Consider the following 18,177-nt stretch of genomic DNA (forward strand, 5'->3'; position numbering starts at 1 on the left):
AGCAGGAGGTTTCACACATGAACCACTCCCAGAACTCCCCTTTCGCTCACTTCTCTGAGATTTTGGATAGGTGTAGGCTCTTGGCTGTGGGAGGTTTTGGTGTGGGACTAATAGGACAGTAAACCCCTTATGAAAAGGTAATGGGACTATGATGTAAGTAACTAACTGTCCTCCACATGCCTGAATCACACAGACTCACACCAGTTCCCAGTTTACCACTGTATCCTGGGACTCAGAGACATTCTGGGCTCAGTGGAAATACAATAAATTAATCAACCTATTTGAGAAAAACATAATTCTGTGAGAAGACACAAATGTAAGAACCAGCTCTCTGCCTCTTTGTAGGTCAGCTACCACTTCAGCAAAGGCAAGTATTATCCTTCTAAGCACTTCAATCCTAAACACTAAAGAATCAAGGCAAGGGATAAAAGGACATCATATTAGTCACTACTTTTTCCTAAGACCAGTGCAGTGCTCCTAGATGGTAATGCATATGGTTTGGGTGTATTTTAGGAAGCAGGTACATGAAACAGAGTTCGGGTATGTAATACTGCTTGGTACCAGCATCTCTGAGCTAAAAAACTCATAGGGCAGCTCTGCTGAGAGATGCCCATCAGACAATCCCACCAGCACCACGTGACAGAAGAGGCTGTTTAACTGCATCTTTCAGCAGTGCTGCCAGGAAACTCTTGAACTATTTCTTACTCCACAACCTGTATGGTGATTACCACCTTTCAAGTGTCTGCTTCACACTCTGTGCTTATATTCAGGTAGACCATCCATTTAATTATCAACTCAGTCTTGGATCGGGAAGTCCAAAGACTTGGGCTCAAATCCATCAGTTATCACATGAACTGCCTAATGAACAAGTTGGATTTCTCATCTTAAGTAGAAATCCCCTTTTTACTGGAAGTAGCCACTACTCCTAGTAAAATAAACCATCCTTCAGTCTGTATTGTTCCAAAAACCAACTTCTATTAGGAAAAAAAAAAATCAGCTTTTTTTCTGACTTAAAACATTTTTACAGAAACATCTCCCTCTTTTCTTGTAAGTGACTTGCTAGATGGATGTTTGGCTTTTTAGCCTCTTACATGAACACCTAGGCTCTGCTAGTGACAGGCACGACATGGCTCTGTCATGCTTTTATGGAGTATTAATGCCCTGTAAATACTGTTGAAAAAGGTTAGGTTCTCCCAGGAAGTGGTTTTCCCCATTGTAAGACAGTTGGATGAATCACTCCCTGGAGGAGTTTGCTTCTGTCATTTCACTTCACAGGGAGCCTACACAATTACCTGAATCCAGACACAGCTAAAATTAGGGGATCACCTTCATGTTAGATACTAATGAGCAGGGCACCTTGTGTTCCAAAGTCCCTTCATTTGTGATGGAAAATGGTTAAAACAGGTTGTTACTGATTCAGTCAGCTTCCATCTGATAGTCTACAGATATAAAGAGGTATTTTTAAAGACAGAAAGCCAGGTAGCAACACCAATTTGTATTTTTTTATGTTCTTTGATGGCTTCCATGCAATTTCAATCTGAAAAAAAAAGAGCCCTAGTTACTGACAGTAATACCTTGAAAAATCCAAAATAGCTTCTCAGATGAGTCAGCCCAAAATACAGTGCTATTAAATCCCATGCTTTTGATTGGGCCCAATTCAGAAATGTTTAGACCAGACTCTGATACAATTACTAATGTCAAGTAGCACTTCCGTGAATAATCGTGCTGGCTGCAATTCAGATGAAATGTTACTTTTAACTATTCATAAATCAAAGAGAAAAGGGAAATAGAAAGAAGAAAAAAAAAAAAGTGGCCACAAACAGGTCTTTTAATGGTTTGGTAAAAACCTGTTTCCTTTTCAAATTTTCTGATTTTCCTCACTGACTGTTCTTTCATGCCTGTGCTTTTCTGAACTCTCTTATAATGTTGGTAGCCTACTGCTCCGGTCACCTTGACCCAAGCTTATGTGTTCAATTAGAAGCTTCACCCAACCAACAAAAAATGTTTACCTGAACTTGGCAGGTAGTCCAATAGGTGGTTTATTTGTTTGTTTTGCTTTTTTTGGGGGGGGGGTTGTTTGTTTGTTTGGTTTGGGTTTTTTTCTTTGTTGTTTTGTTTCATTTCTGTGAAATCAAAATATCAGAATCACTCCAATGAGCCTAAGGCATGACCTGGTGAGGGTCTGAGCAATCCTAACGCCAGCTGCTTCTATAATAAGGCAGGTGATCAGTAAAGCCCAGCTCTTTGTTTTGGAAGCTGCTTTATCCTCACCAAGAAGACTGTTCATTAACACCTTTTAGCACAGCAAGTGTCAAGGCAGGAATAAACCCTTCGACAGTTCCTATGACAGCATTACTCATCTAGCCTTGTCTAACAGATTTGTACTATCCCCCTGGAATAAAAGCTAGTAGGGAACATGCAGAAGAAGCTGATCACCTTGTGATTTATTCAGGGCTTATTTTACCATTGTAATTCATGTTGGGCTACATCTTCTTTGAGAGAAATCTGACTCATTTTGTGTAGTTGACTACTGCTTATCAAAACAACAGAATGCAGAAAAAATCCCCACAAAGGATTGAATTTTTTACTGGTAAATCTGTGAAGCTGTTCTGAGCTGCATCAGTGGCCAACTTGTCCAAGAATAATGTCTGTTTTCAATTCATGTTTGTATATTACATACCATTTCTCATGAAAGAGAGACCTATTTACCAAGAAACCTTTCCAAAAGCATCAGTATACCATGCTATTATTTACTTTTTGTTTGTATTTCATAACAAGAGAAATGGTCCTTTCAGTCACTAGGGTGTCCTATAGCACAACCATAAACTGAATATTATATTACATATTAAACTTCTTGTTTAAACATCTGCTACAATGATAAACAAGTTACTGAATAAAGAAAAAAAAAAGGCAGGAGGAATTTAATGTACAATGTATTTTGTGTAAATATGCCTTCAGTTCCATATTTACATCTTCTAGCCTGGTGCATTCTAATCATGGAGCTCTTAGACCTGATTACATTACTTTGGTGCATCAGAAAAAAAATCTCCTTGTAAATGTGGGAGTTATACTGCAAAACCTTCCTCTTCAATGCACAAAAGCCAAGCCTATTAATTTTAAGCTTATGGAGTAAAGTCCTTACAAATCCACTTCTTGTTCACACCAATATATATATTTATATTTTCATAAAATTATTAGTTGCGATTTGAATGGATGGGGGCTGCTGGTTCTCTTCAATAAACGAAGAACACCAATTAATTTCTTCCATAATGTTGTCCAGTAAGCCTGGCACTTTGTGTTCAAACTGCAGCAATTTTGTTACTGCCTTTATACAGGAGTTCCCAATTACTGGGACATTCATTTTTAGAACAAAACAGTATTTTGCTTAGCTTTGAATGCTGGTTACAGCATTGCTCAGTTTGACACAAAATGCAGCTTCCTCAGCATAAACTCAAGCAGGTATTCATAACATGGTTTATGTATATATATATATATATGTGTGTGTATATGTGTGTATATATATATATATATATATATATACACGAATCTGGGTTTCTAATGACTGCTCTGGCTAGCTGAGTATGCACAAGCAAGAGAGCAAACCTGGCTGTAGCCCCTTTGAAAGACCCCAACTGTCTCCCCATGCTGCAGGGAACATGTTCTCTGCAGACCCTTCTTATTTAAACATTTTCTCATCTTCTGGCCCCAGCACTAACTCACATGGCAAGAGGGTTGGAACTAGATGTCCTTCCCAAGGTCCCATCCAACACAAACCATTTGATGATTCTGTGACTGCACAGCTGGGTTTTATTGTGTGCAGCTTTAGGCCTAACCTGAGAGGGATTTGCCCTCACTGTCTCCAGCATTTGGGTACCTGAGACACACATGGAGTTTTGAGTTTTCACTTGTGTGCTACAACTGGGTGCTGCCAAAAGGGCAGTCTGACAGGTGTTTTTACTCTTCCAGGGGCTTAAAAACGGTACATTTCAGATTTCTGCTGCTACTCTCCTCAAAATATATCATCTTGGAGGTCATTACAAATACTGGTGTGACACCTTGAAGCAAAGGCAGTGGCAGCCTGGGTTACCACTGATGTCATCCATGCTTTGAGCCAGAGGGTGGATGAGTTGAAACCTAGAGGTCCTGTCCAACCTGTAAAATTTAATTCTGAACATGCAATAGGACTGAAAGAGTCTTGTGATGCCTGAAAATTGTACGCAACAAAATACTAAAACACCTTTCCTGGTGGAAAAACATGCAGTATCCCAGGTATTACAGCTGGAGGAAAGCAATACTTTAAAACTTGGGTTGGTTCCATGATTTTTTTTCCTAGGAAGCCAATTAACACATTTTGCTGGGCTTGGTTTGGTTTTACACAGCTTTTAAACGTCGTCTGGTGGCAGTCCCTGTAGCTTTATTTAGATTTGCTCAGTTTAATGGTATATTTTTCTTTCTTTTCACTTTTTGACTTCTAAACAGCCGCTAATCACGGCTGGGGAGGGCATGACAGGGATCCCACCGCTAATCAGAGCAACTTCAGCGCGTGGCATTTTCCAGCTGCGATAATTGCTCCCACATGGTCACGTGAAATGATGGTTTTGGGTGTTCTTGGTGTCACGAGTTGCGACCAACCGCGTGTTGAGCAAGGTAACTCATTCCCGCATGACCATCTGATGATATTCCCCTGAAACCTGTGCCAGCGGGCTGTGTCCGGGGAATTACACTTAAGGACTCGGGTGAGAACTTTCTCCTATTAGGGTCTGGGAGAGAGGAGCACGCTGGGGCCAGGGGGCTCTCTTTGGATGACCTTCTGTGAGACACTGAAGATAATGTCCAAACAGACAGCAATTTTTGATGCAGAGAGCACATACCAATGGAGGTAACAGAACTGGAGTGTTGCAAGGCATCTGGAGGAAAAAGTACCCAAATAGCTGGCATTGGATAGATGTTGCTTTCCCATCAACTGGCAACAAGAATGGCCTCTCCATTTCTATCAGGTTTTTCCCAGCAATACTTGCTAGCTGCCAGCACTGTGACCCTACCTTGCCTTCACATTTCCTGACCCAAGAATGTTCCCTGTTGACCCTAATCAAAGCTATTTTGAGATGATAACACATTAACAAGTCTCCCCAAGAAAAGCAACCTATGGCTTATCTGGGTCACCCAACTCCCGGAAAACTGTGACCTCAGCAAACTTTCAGCAACTATTTCAAGAACATGCATTATCTTCGTTGCCTTTGTTATCTGAAAAAAGGGGCCTGAATCCGGGACATATTTGTTCAGGACATAACCTATGCTGGATGTGTTTAGAAATGTAGTAGTTTGAATTTAGATAGCTGGTAAGAAATTAACCCTTCCCCTCTCACTCTTCCGCTTCATCTAATCTCCTTCTTTCACAAATATTATCTGGTCATTCTCCCAGATATACCAAATACTGTCATATCATTTTATTACAAGACAGTAAAGGCAACATTAGATAAACTTGCCCAGTGCATGCCCTTCAATATTTCCATTTTAGTACTTTACAACCTTGTCATCTTAGCTAACTAAACTGTTGTTCATTGGCTTACTTGGTTTTTAACTAAACTGAAGTGACAACTGCATGAAGTTTCATTGCAACGGTGAGTTTGGGTAAAAATACTGGAAAGTATTTAATAGAAGTTGATTATAGGGAAACTGTCTGCTTCCTTGCATAAATTAAACCAAATGTTAATGTCATTGTTGTAAGAATCACGTGGACTTTCAGTTTATGGCACTTTGACTTGAAATTTTATGAGCAAATAATCACGTTAAGTTTATGCATTTTTGCCAATTCCATGAGGAATGTGATCACATTTAGCCTAAACAGTAGACTCTGAAAAATCTGCATGGGTATAGACTGCACAAGACAGGAGAGTAGATATGTTGGGGAGGACATCACCAGCAACTGAATCCCCAGTGCCCCTGGATGAGGGCTGGGAGCAGGCTCTCCTTCAATTCCCATTTAGTGCCCAAGGCTCAGCTGGCTGTATCCAGGGAGAGAAGGAAAACACCCTGAACGTGGACTAGTGAGGAAATAGGAGAGATGAGAATAAAAGGCAAAAGGCAAGAGGAGCAATACTCCAAGAGAAGAGTGAAGGAGCCAGAAGGGTGGATATAACCCAAGGCAAGCTTAGGGTTCAGCCCACAGTGCTTTCCTTTCTACTCTTCTCTGCTGCCAGAATGATGAGCAGGCTTCAAAACTTGTTAAATACTTCCAGTGATCCATCTAGAAGGGCACAGCTTGTTACCCTGCGTACCACTGACAGCAGTGAAGAACTGACAAACTGGGTTGGTACCGTTGTGATCCTGCACGATGGAATTTCAGGCAGGTCTGGTTACTTTAAAACAGAGCAAATTACAGAGTGTGGCTGCTCTGGGAATGTTTTGTGTGACATCCACCTTATTTTTAAAAAGGGAGGTGACCATGGCCAAGGGTAGTTTTAGAATTTGTAAACTGGCATCTGACCAGCATCGATCTTACAGCACAGGCTTGTTTAAGCATCTGTAACATAATCATTTCGCAGTGCACAGCACAGATTGCTGCTCACTAACCTCATTAAGGAATATATTGTGAAAGAATGAAAACACCAGACCTAATTCCTAAATGTTATTGTTTGGCCCCAGATAGTTACACCAGGCTTTCTTCCGTCAACTGCATTAGTTTTTGGCTACTGCTTTTAAGCAGAACTGCCAAAAAAATGTCTGGATCCTAAGGACATTTGTAAGCCCTGCAGGGCTCCCTTACCTCATTCAATCATCTTTCTCACAGATATAGAGATGCACATTTTTGCTGACTTTAGGGGCATTCATATGCCCAGCAAATCATCTCTGTCTGATCCCATCTGAGCTGCTCTGTTTTTATTTATAATAATCCTTGAATTTTCAAGAGAATGTACTAACACTCAGCCAACCCTATTTTTCCTAACCCATATTTAAAGCAAAATGAGGAATTTGACTGAGATAATATCTAGAATAGAACTTAGTCTGAGAAGAAATAACTTTGTATGTCATTTACTTTATATATTTTCTTTAACATAGGACTTCTTATGTAACTGGGTTTTAAACCTTTGGTTTGGAGCAGGCAGGTATTAAAATATTAATAAAATGGTGGTGTATTTCAGTATTAAAAGAAATACGTAAATGTGATCTGTTATCTAAAATAATCAGGTAAAATACCCTTTACATAGCACTCCCATGGTCAGATGAAAGCTACTGGATGTGCTTATCTTGACACCCTTTAAAATAAACGGAAGTGAGTTCCTGGGACTCGTCAGCTCTTCACAGAGTTTCTGTTCACTGCCTGTACACATTTAAGCAGCAGAAACATTCCGATCTGGTCAGTTTTCTGACAAATGTGACCACTCACAAATATTGGAAATCAAAAATCTTCACTGGCCAAATTCGAAAAATCAACATTTAAGAAAACCCAACAAACCCATTATGGCAGAAATTGTGATTAAAAAAAGCCTAATACTGTAGAAGCTGCAGAGCATTTTAGAGCATGCTCTTAGCTTATCCTGCCTTGGAAATATCAAAGACTAATGATAAGAAGGGATTTTGAGTGTGTTGGAACATTGTAGTACCTAAGAAATGAAGTGCATCCAGTGAAATAATGCTGCAAGCAGGCAGAGCAATGTGGGGAGAAGGTGGAGAGATGTTCAGTAAGAGAAGAGAAGGCTTCTTGCCTCACAGTTGCAGTGTTACATGCAGGCTCTTACCTTCGGGGAAGCAATCCTCAGGCTCCATCAACTCCTCAGCAAACTCGGGGATCTGCTCCAGCAGTTCCGCAGGATTTGTCAAATCCACTGTGCTGCCTTCAGAAAGACTGATTTCATCAAGCTTGTCGTCAGCAAGATCAAAGATGAGGAAAACAAATTGATCAATCGCCCTGAAGGAAGTATCTGAGTTTTTATCTCATTAACCACCATCCCAGCTAAAGCCACCACCACAGAGACACGGCCATGCACTTCACACGGTGCCCACCCCGCAGTGACAGCTCTGCCTACGCTGCAGTGAGCCCAAGGGTCGACCCAACAGCAGCAACAACAAAACAAGCTAACATGTAGAACTTGCTTCCTGAAACAAAAGAGAAGTAAACCATAAAAGGGTAGTGCGATTGCCATTGAATATTAATCACAGAATCCTAGAATGGGAAGGGACCTTCGAGATCATTTCGTTCCAACACCCCTGCCATGGGCAGGGATGCCTTCTACTAGACCAGGTTGCTCTGGTTAATGGTAGGTGGAAACTTGGAACCACGGACCCACTCATGACTTTATGGCTTCTATGTCCTGAAGGCTCACACCTTCAGATGGGGGGGGACCAGAAGTGGCACCTATCTCCTGAAATGCTCAAGGATGAATTGGATAACCTGTGCTGGGTTCCTGTCTCTGGAACCTCATTCCTGAGGTTCCTCACCCACAGCTGGTGGGTGAAATCTGCACCTTCTCGGTCAGGACCATGCTCTGCTCTCTGCTGCCAAAGCTTCTCCCCTGAGATGAGCAAAAGTCTCCCTGTCACCAGGGTCTGGTGACATGAAGCTACTGGTATGAACACGTGAGAGGGCTCTTCCACCTGCCTCATCCCATGCCTGGCTCGATCTCACAGCATGATGTGACCCCTCGCCTTGGAATCACGCACTTCTGATCTCGAGGTGCTGTGGGGACACACGGCTTCTGGAAGCATCTCAAAGGCTCTACTGCTTGCCTGAAATATTTCACACCACTGTGTGCACCGTTTAAATTTCAGCGTTTCTCAGATCCTCCTCTGCAAAATGGGGACAAGAATACTGCCACTCCCTGAAGCACTGGTTGTCTCGTCTATTTAGAGGAGGAACTCTCAAGCAGATCTAGGTAAAAAATTTCTGGGGAATATGTAATTTTCAGAAATTGTTTTGGAGGCTGAACTCACTAATGAAAGAGATATGATATATAATTAAATAAGTCATCCAAATATGAATTAGAAATTTCATTTCAGGTTAAAACTTTCTTTTAACAGAATCAAGAGACTTTCTTCAGAAGAAAACAGGAAATGTTTCCCCCTTATTTCATTTTGCTAGTCAAAATAAAGCATTTCTATTTTGTGTTAATCCAAAATTAAATTTTACTTTATTATTCAGCTTGGCCACTAAAGTGAAAAATCTGATATTTGCCCAGTCCCACTCACAGTTTGTTTCTGACTGTATTGGACCACTGTCTGGTGTAAGTGGGTAATGCCAAAGCTGGTATCTTCTGTGGGTCATCACGATGCCAAATGGCTTTAAACAGGAGAGGTGTGTTGTTTTTGAACTGTTTTACTCATTTCTCTGAGTAACTACTGAAAATTTTTTGTGCTTTATCTTGCAATACCATGGCCTTAATTAAAAAAAAAAAATTAGGACAATAATACTTACCCATGCTTTTAAACAGCCTGTGAGATAGTTACAAGAGAGATGTCACGCACAGATAAAGTATTATTTTCGTGAGCATGATGGTGATGGAGTTAAGAGAATAGGTACAGCTTTATATATTTATTATTAATGTGAAAATGGACCATCTGTTTTCCAGTATACACAGTCAATGCAAAATTTATAGCTGAATTCAGAGAAATGCTGAAGCTGGGGTAAAATGGGCAAGACTGAACATTCCAGCACCGCTTGCAAGCGGGGATGGAAGCTACTTGTTTGCAATTAGCTGCAGCATCCAGAAGGTCACAGTCTTGGCTAGAGTTTTTAATGCTCTACTCAAAAGGGCTGCAACAATTGAGAAGAGACCTTTTAAAAAGAGAGTCAGAACAGAAAGAACAGAACAGGTCAAAGACATAGATAAAGCTTCTAAAAATCCATATTCAGAATGCAGCTGTCATATAGAGCCCATTTTCTAACAGTCTAACAACGGTGTATGATAGTGGAAAAAAATGTCATACCAAGTTTTAGCACAGTCAGAACTTTCTGATACTGTTCATTAGGGAATGCATTTAGTCATTATCTGTTCTGTTATGAATATGTCAAAACAGAGATCATTGAAATAGTCCCAAATCATATGCAGCTGCAGGATGTAGAGAATAGGAGTTCCAATGAGAACAGAAGCTTTGTTGGATATAATTCTTACCAGTCAACAGAAATCAAAGAAAGCTGTGAGGACAATGTCAGCTTGATAACATTGTCAACTACAGAGTTGGATTTAGCAGAGACACGTTAGAAAATTCACAGAAGAAAATACAATGCCATTATCATAGCTATTTATCAGGAGTTCCCAGGAAATATTAGAATACATCAGTGTCAAAGGGAGATTGGGAACATGCAAGGTAAACAGACAGGATTTCATCCCAAAAGCCTTCAAAGAAGAAGAGGCAGTGAACACGGATTCAGAAAACACTAAATAAAGGTTTGAGGATCTGAACTGGGGCTGGAAAAAGTAGGAATCATACATATGAGAGGGGAGGGAAAGATTAGGAATGACTGTAGGAAAGAAGCAAAGGTTACTCTTTGCCAGAAAGGTTAAAGGGATTAAGAAGGTTTTCATGAAATCAGGAAAGAAAAGAGCTAGGGACATAACAGCAACCAGCGAGGGGAATGCAACTAATCAAAATTCAGTTGCCTAAGAAAATAAACTCCTCTTAAAATAACCCAAAACGGGCATCAATAATAGCCTGTTAAAATTAATACAAAATTAAGTAGAGAAATACCTAGAAAGCCCAAAACATGCAAACCAGCAGATCCAGGCAAGGCACTTTGTAGGGCATAAAGGGATCCAATACACCCAGTTAACACATCATTAGCAATCAATAGTGAATGCTCATGGAAAACTGGAAACGGCCCAAGAGAGCAGCAATAAGTAAACACAACACTGAGCTTAGAGAGGAGAAAAAGGGAATAATCATGGGAATCACAGATCACTAAACACTTGCTGTAGCTTGTGATTAAAGTAAATTAAATAAAGGCTCAGAGGAGAAAACCAGAGTGCTGACTCAGAGTCAAGTGTCAGAGAGACATAAAGGCATTGAGGTGGTTCTCCTGTATGCTGAGTACTGTGCACAAACAGAGGTCAAAAGAAGGCAAAAAGGACAAATACAGAATCTCCTGTTTCTTTCTTGGAATAAGTGAGTGGAGGAAGTGTACTGGATAGAGATAATGGGATCTATCAGAAACCCCTTTGGGAGATTTTCCTCTAGTATTCAGGGGCACATCTTCCCCTAGTCCTCATGCTGCAGAGGGTAGTTTTTAATATGTTTCTTGGTGGAGTGGCTGTTGTAAGTACCCAGACAGGGCTTCCACACCCACTGCTTGTGCCTGCAATAGCGGCAAATTGATCTGAATGCGTTTCTCAAAAAGCCTTCAGCAGCGAGATGCTGAAATCTCATTGAAAGTTGGTATTTGCTCAAGGCTTAGCTCCCTTATCTCCCTCCTTCTCTCCCTCACCTCTCAAAATCACAGCCTTAATCTATCAAATTGACATATGATATATAAACCTTAAGAAAACAGTTGGATGTCTATTATAGAGAAGTCTAGTTTTAAAATAAATTGTAATTGGCTCAGATTCACCCTATTGCTGTGTGCAGAAAAGCCATTCTAAGGACCCAAATATAGCATAAACTTTGCCTTCAGTGGAGGAAATCTCTAGGGATTAGGGTCAGCATTATCTTCACTAAAGATATAGAAGAGGTCCTGACCGATATAATCCTCATGTTAACTGATAACATTAAATTGGAGAGAGTATTGAAATCGAGGAAGCAGAAAGGAAAAGATAAGTGAAACATGGATAAAATATAGCAAAATGGGACATGACTCAAAAAAGTACAAACGAGAGTGTTAGGGGAAAATTTCAATCGAAATTTTGGAAACCTGGAAAATTATTAACAAAATTAGACATGATTTTGCAGTGGGATATAATGATGCAGAAAACCATATGAAAGCATCACATCTAGATAACGAGATACTATTTCTTCTCTTACAGTTCTGTAGAAATTGTATTCGGAATATGTGCTTGCTTCTTGGCAAAAGAATTCTGAAAAGGAACAACTGAGGGAGTTGTAGAGAAGGAGGTAAAAAAGTCAGATAAAGGCACAGAGACACTAATTTACAAGAAATAATGAAATGAAAGAACAATGGTGTGTGACTTCAAGGGGGTGAGCCCCAGATAATAGGAAGCAAGCAACAGTCTATTACAGTAAGTCATATTAAAGACATCATAAAAAGAGACTGATGGATAAAATTGGTAAAAGACAGTAATGAAATGGCACTTTGAAAGGAAAAATAAGGGGAAAAAAAGGGCTGGTATATAAGGCAATATACCTTGCCATGAGATTTTTTCTTTTTTTGGCAAGGGAACTGTTCCCTTTGGTAAATGAAGAAATCCAAGTTGCCTGATACATTTAAAGGTAGATTCCACAAAGTTGTACAAAATATTTTATGGGTCAGCATTCTGGCAGAGAAGGAAACCAGTCTGTACTCTGAGGTCTTATCCTCCTGTGACATCAACGATTTTATTTCTGTGGTGCCTTTCTCATGATTTATATAGGATGAATTTTTAATCATATAATGTATCCTTTACTGACATAAACAGTGTTTTTTCAGAACACATTCAACGCTTCCTGTTACTGACTGAATCACTGAAAGCCCTGCCTCTTGGGCATACCAAATCTGTTACTCCCTTGCAGTTGTTGGCTTTATTTGGCAAGTTGCAACTTCTCGGGACATTCATCAAAAAGATGATGAGCATGTCCTTGTGTGCCTGCACAAAGATTACTTCTGAATAGGAGGACCATAAGTATGTAATGTCCACACAAGATCTGGCCCTCAAAAATAGCATCCTCTGGGCTTTGCTCTTTTATGTTGGCATTCATAACCTCTTGTGAACTTCCGCTTGATTTCAAGTCCTCCCTGGATTATTTCCATACTCCTCCACCTCTTTCTAAGCAGCTGCAAATAGAATCAATTGTGCTCTGCTATAGAAAGGTGACATTTGTGTCTCAGGACCCTTTGAAAGCTGAGGGAGGAAATGGGGATTATTCCTTTATCACGATGTTGCTGAATATATCAAGGCTAGAATGTTCCTGACTTGTCATGACACTTCATTATATCACTAAAAAAGGACTTAGATTTCTGGCCTCCCTGTTAGGATCACAGGATTTATTTATCTCAAAAAGACATTTAAACATGAAGGATGCCTAATCCCCTGAGAGAAGAATTCTTGACATGGTCTTCTAATTCCTCCTAGTTACTGTGCTTCCTTACATTATTTAAAAGTTTTGGTGTTTTTTTGTTAAATATACATTTTTTTTTTCCCAAAATGGGATACCAGATATTTGAGTCTCCTTCCTCTAAAGTTCAGGATGCTTTCTTTCTGAAGATGAAGTTCAATATGCCAAGAAGTACTCTGGGAAGGAGGAATGCTCCTTAAAGAAACGCTGCAAGGCTAGAGGATTTCTGGTTCCTGTGAGTGAAATTTATCTCACCTAAGTGTGCAACCTAAGTGCTCCCTATATGGTCAGTAGAGGGAAACAGGCACTTTTACGAGATCTGACCTAATGCAAATGTTGGGTTCAGTTGGCCTCAGATGACAAGTTCAGATGCAGATGTCTACATTTCGTTCAGTAAACCCACCCCCTATGACAACATGAATCAGCAGGCCTGGAGAAGGTGAGCCCCGGCTCAGTGATGATTCTGTATCCTGTGGTCCTGTCAAGATTTCTCCATAGGATTGCTCCTGCTGTGCACAAACTTGCCAGAAGTTTTACAGCAGAACTGGGAGAGGTGTGATGTATGTACTGTGCCATCCTTTCCCTTTCACTAACTCACACAACCCACACTAACTCACACAGTCCCACACAACCACCCTGGTTCCAATCTCAAGGAGCTGTGGAGTTCTCCAGATGCTGAGGACATCCCAAACCTCCACTTCCTGATTTCAAAGAGAGGAATCCACCACTCTCTAATAATAAAGGCAATGTTATGTCAATAAAATGATAAATCTGAAGGGGAAAAAAACCCAGGAAGCCAGCAATGAGGATACAGAGAATTACACAGCCTGGAGTCACTCAGTGTATAGTACAAAGACATGTATTTTTGGTATTTATAGGGACAACACAATCCTAAGAACTGAAAAAAAAAAATGTCCATGTGTATGTATTAAGAAACAAAGAGTAAGACGCACTTTGTCCAGATCAACTGAATAATACCAAGGCTTGCTATTTAGTTACACATCAGCTATTTAAATTATTGCACCTTTCTTGGTTCTGTGTGTTAACAGGAAAAGAATTGTTAATCTGTGACAGACAGCAGATGCCCTCCAGTGAACTCAAGGTACAGATCTGCCAAGTCAGCAGATGCCGTTCTTGGAGCTGATTTTCAGTGGGAAAACACACACATATTTGCTCCTAAAACAAGACAGTAACGTTATAGACAATTTATTTTTTTCCCCAAAGCCTCTTAGAATCCCATCTTAATTTATTATGCACATTTTTGCAAGCTTTCCAATTATTTTTATAACAACAAAATCCTCTCTCTTCTTTACTAAAACCTACTACACACTATTGCTTTCCTACCCCTTGACAAACACGTATTTTGGCAAGCCATAAACCCCACATAAACCAGTGACATGCACTATGGAGCTGGTGCAATGAATTGCATGCAGTATCAGGTAGGAAAGTTGTTTCTGTTACCTCTTTTTGCCCTACTGGAGGTGGTGGCTCAGCCTTCAACTGCTTATCCATGTGCAACTCACTTAACTCTTCACAAATCTCAGAGTTCTGACTCCGGACGCCTGGGCTTTGGCCTCGCTGCCCCCTCAGCTGCAGTTGTTTTTCCTGCTGGAAATAATCCTAGATGGGTTTATTTTCTTTTTTCTTTGATAGCATGCTTATTTCTTAGGAAGAACTCTCCAGCTAGAAGAGAAAATAGCCTGGACTATACTTGTCAGGGGACAGCATCCTAAGAAAAATGGCAAGAAACAAGATAACACAAGCTTATGTTGCAAATTTGAGCTTTAGCAACCAGATATGCCAAGGCTGTAGTAAATGGACATACAAACAGTCTAACTTCTTTTTCTGAGCTGTTGTTGCTGAGGCGGGAGGAGATTCCCTTGCAATCTCCATTTTGAGCCTGGTTTTGAGACACAAACTTCCTCCAGTGACCTGAGGCATACAGAGAGGTGGCTGTAGTTCGGCCAAATAACCAAGGGTTGTACTCTGAAGTTGCACAATAAGGTGGAGATACTCAGTGTAACAGCTGGAGAAAGGCAAGAGAGCAAAACCCAGTACTGCGCTACAAGTCTGCTTGAAACAGTGTAAAAAAACCCCACACAACAAGAGCAGACAGGATACATACTGAAGTGGAGGAAAATGCAAAGTTCACTGGAAGAGATAAAAGGTATCTGAAAGTAGATGTGGAAAAACTGCAGGTAAACACACAAATGTATTGTAGCTCCTATTCAGCAAAACACTTAAGGCTGCTCTGCACCCACTGATGCCAACGGGGCTCGACCGCAGCTTGAAAGGAGAGCACATTCTGAAGTACTTCCCTGAAAGGGGATGGACTCTGGAATCAGAGCAATATATTTTTTCTTTTTCCATAAACACATCTGACTAGACCTAGTGCCTGCTAGCATGAGTGGTGCCATTAAATCCAGCCTGTTCTTCCTGGGGTGATGATTATTGCTGCTGAGCTCTCAAGAAGTGCTCCCAGGACTAATGGCAGAGGAGAGTATGTTTTAAGGGTTGGTCCCTACCTCTGGAGGCCCAGGTTTTCTTTGTGTGGGGCTTTATTGATTCACCTAAGACGGGGATTTCACTGAAAACTCCATAGCTCATCACAACACCACCACTGTTCATGCCATTACTAACGCGGCTACTAAAATATTAATAAAACTCCAGCCGGACTCAAAGGGTTGTGCTGAATTGCTTACAGAGGGACTTCCACGCTGAGAAAAAAAAAATTACAAGCATAGCCAGATTTCAACAGTAATTATTTAAACCTATTTATCTTTCACCTGTCCACCTTTTCTTTCCCTTGACTTGACTGACATTCAACGTTATTCATGTATTAAGTGAATTTCCCTTCCCCGGGGAGTCGCAGCCTACCTGCCTCAGTTCTAAAGCCACAGCACCACAGGAAGTACCTCAAGAGGTACCCAGAGCAGAAAAACACTTTATTCCAAATATAACTATCTGAAAGACCAAGTGACACAAAGGAAGCAGTTGGTTAAGCAAATTGCTCTCTGTGTAAATACTTTTGGACTGTCAGGTTTGTGCCAGTCTTTTCAAATGCCGTCGTGTGTTTCTAGCAAATTAATTTCAAATCAAATTACTTGTTTCCTGCTTCAGAGGGCATGTGGTCTAAAATGTATTCTAACTTTAATAAATCAAATTATGCATGTCCAAGCCTATACCCTCTGCATAAGAATGTACTACATACAATTTCTAGTCACAGGTTAGCAGTGCTCTCGACAGGTCAAAGACTTCTCCACAACCTGAGTTACAGATATGTCTAGGACAAAAAGTAACACTTTTTCAGCCTCTTCAAGAGTCTTTATTTTTGGAAATAGTGTAATGTTCAAGGGAGAAGCCAAAGTGGAAGGCAAAGTATGCACAAGTAAGGCACTCAGCCATAAAAAGTTCTTTTCTTTTTATTTTATTTTTTTAATGCAATGTGCATACAACTTAGTACCAAGTAATCTTAATGGCATGATATTGGTTGTAGCACTGGAACAACAGAAACAATTGTTTCATGTTAAAAGTGCAATGCAATCTGAGGTGACATCTCAAGTTCATTTATGCAGAAAGGTTGTGTACTCAGATTCATTAGACACTATGCAGTGTAAGAGGACAGACTGTGTAACTCGGTTGATCTGACGAATATTCAAGCTCTTAGACAAATTATTGTACTAAGCTAGAGTCAAATGCCAAAATTACATCAAATCTCTATTTACTAATCCCTCTGTGTGGTATCAAGACTTAACAACCCTTTCCTAGAGATTAAACTCTAGGAAACATGGACCCAGCTTCTTCCTAGGAATCACACCTCTTCTAAGTACCCAATGAGTTAATTAAAACTGATGAAATGTATCCCGGAAAATTATTCAATGGGGACAACATGCACATGTGCGTGGACAATGATTTGGTTCATCAGCACGTGTTTTCAGACTTGGCCTCTAAATTTATAAGGTGGGAGAAAATGCTTAAGAAAAACAGACTCTTCAACAGAATTTGGTTGTGTAGACTGATCCCAAAAGGAGTGTTTGGGAATCAGCTGAGTTTTTGCAAGCAACTGATGACAGCCCTGGTAAACCACTCTCATGGGATGCAACAGTCTCATTTACAGCACACAGCACCTGAAAATCAGCAGAGACCTGTCTGGGGAGAGGTGCCTTTGGTTTATGTTGTTTAACTTCGGGCTGTTTGCTTTTGTTCTGATTCCAGATGATTTGTTCTTCTGGCAGCAACGGCAGCAGGTCTATCTCCTGTAAAGCTCCCCACCGTGGGTGGTTTACATAATTTGTTTTTAATTTTTGTATCAAGTGCCATGTTGCCAAGGCAATACACATTATGTTAATATTTATTGATTCAGTTGTTTTCTTCATTTATAAAGTAAAATTACTCAGCAATGCAAAAATTTTTTTGCAAGCAAAGGGAAGGCTGGGAGCCCAGGACTGACCTCAGCTCCTTTAGAACATAAAACCAAAAGTTTGCCCACCTCTGCTCTGATGTGGACCCTAAAAGAAGGTGATCTGCCAACACCACATCAGCAATCAGCACACGGAGGAGGGTGGACACAGTGTTGTCCCCTTGTATGCTGCAAGCCAGCTGTAGCACCAGCAAAACAGAAACAACTCTGAAAACAGAGCATAATCTGGGTGACATCTCAAGTGTGCTGGTGCACAGACCCACATACTTGTTCGCTGACACAGATAAATGCAAAGGCTCCACGCTACGTTCTGTCTCTGAAAAGCACAGATCGGCTAATTGTTTCAGGCTCAAATGGGGATTAGTGCAAATGCCACTCCTTTGGAAAGAGGACTTGCTGTTGGCAAAACAAGACAAATACCTGTCATCAGCATGGATTCACTTTATTCCTTCCCCATGGAAATATAATTTTTTCCATTCTGTGCAAACAAATTTAGAAAGAGGATCCCAGGACTTGCTTTTCGGATGGTGATCGGCTCAAGTGGGTTCTCCTGATGC

At 40.6% G+C, this 18,177-nt stretch overlaps 1 protein-coding gene across 7 annotated transcripts in view; it reads right to left on the reverse strand.

Annotated features, from left to right (window-relative positions):
• The window catches only part of LOC126642037 (sodium channel protein type 5 subunit alpha-like), a 214,699-nt gene that overhangs the window by 42,392 nt on the left and 154,130 nt on the right, over positions 1–18,177 (reverse strand). For 5 of the 7 annotated variants that reach the window (XM_050319325.1, XM_050319297.1, XM_050319351.1 and 2 more), the window contains 2 exons: positions 14,662–14,808; positions 7,740–7,860 (listed from right to left, as the gene is read on the reverse strand). In XM_050319325.1, coding sequence (XP_050175282.1) covers positions 7,740–7,860; positions 14,662–14,808 — 268 coding nt within the window. The remainder of the gene's footprint in view (positions 1–7,739; positions 7,861–14,661; positions 14,809–18,177) is intronic. The other 2 variants (XM_050319334.1, XM_050319342.1) reach the window with 2 other exon arrangements.

Source organism: Myiozetetes cayanensis, unplaced genomic scaffold, assembly GCF_022539395.1.
Source record: "Myiozetetes cayanensis isolate MyiCay16 unplaced genomic scaffold, myiCay2020 scf1, whole genome shotgun sequence".
Classification (NCBI taxonomy): domain Eukaryota; kingdom Metazoa; phylum Chordata; class Aves; order Passeriformes; family Tyrannidae; genus Myiozetetes; species Myiozetetes cayanensis.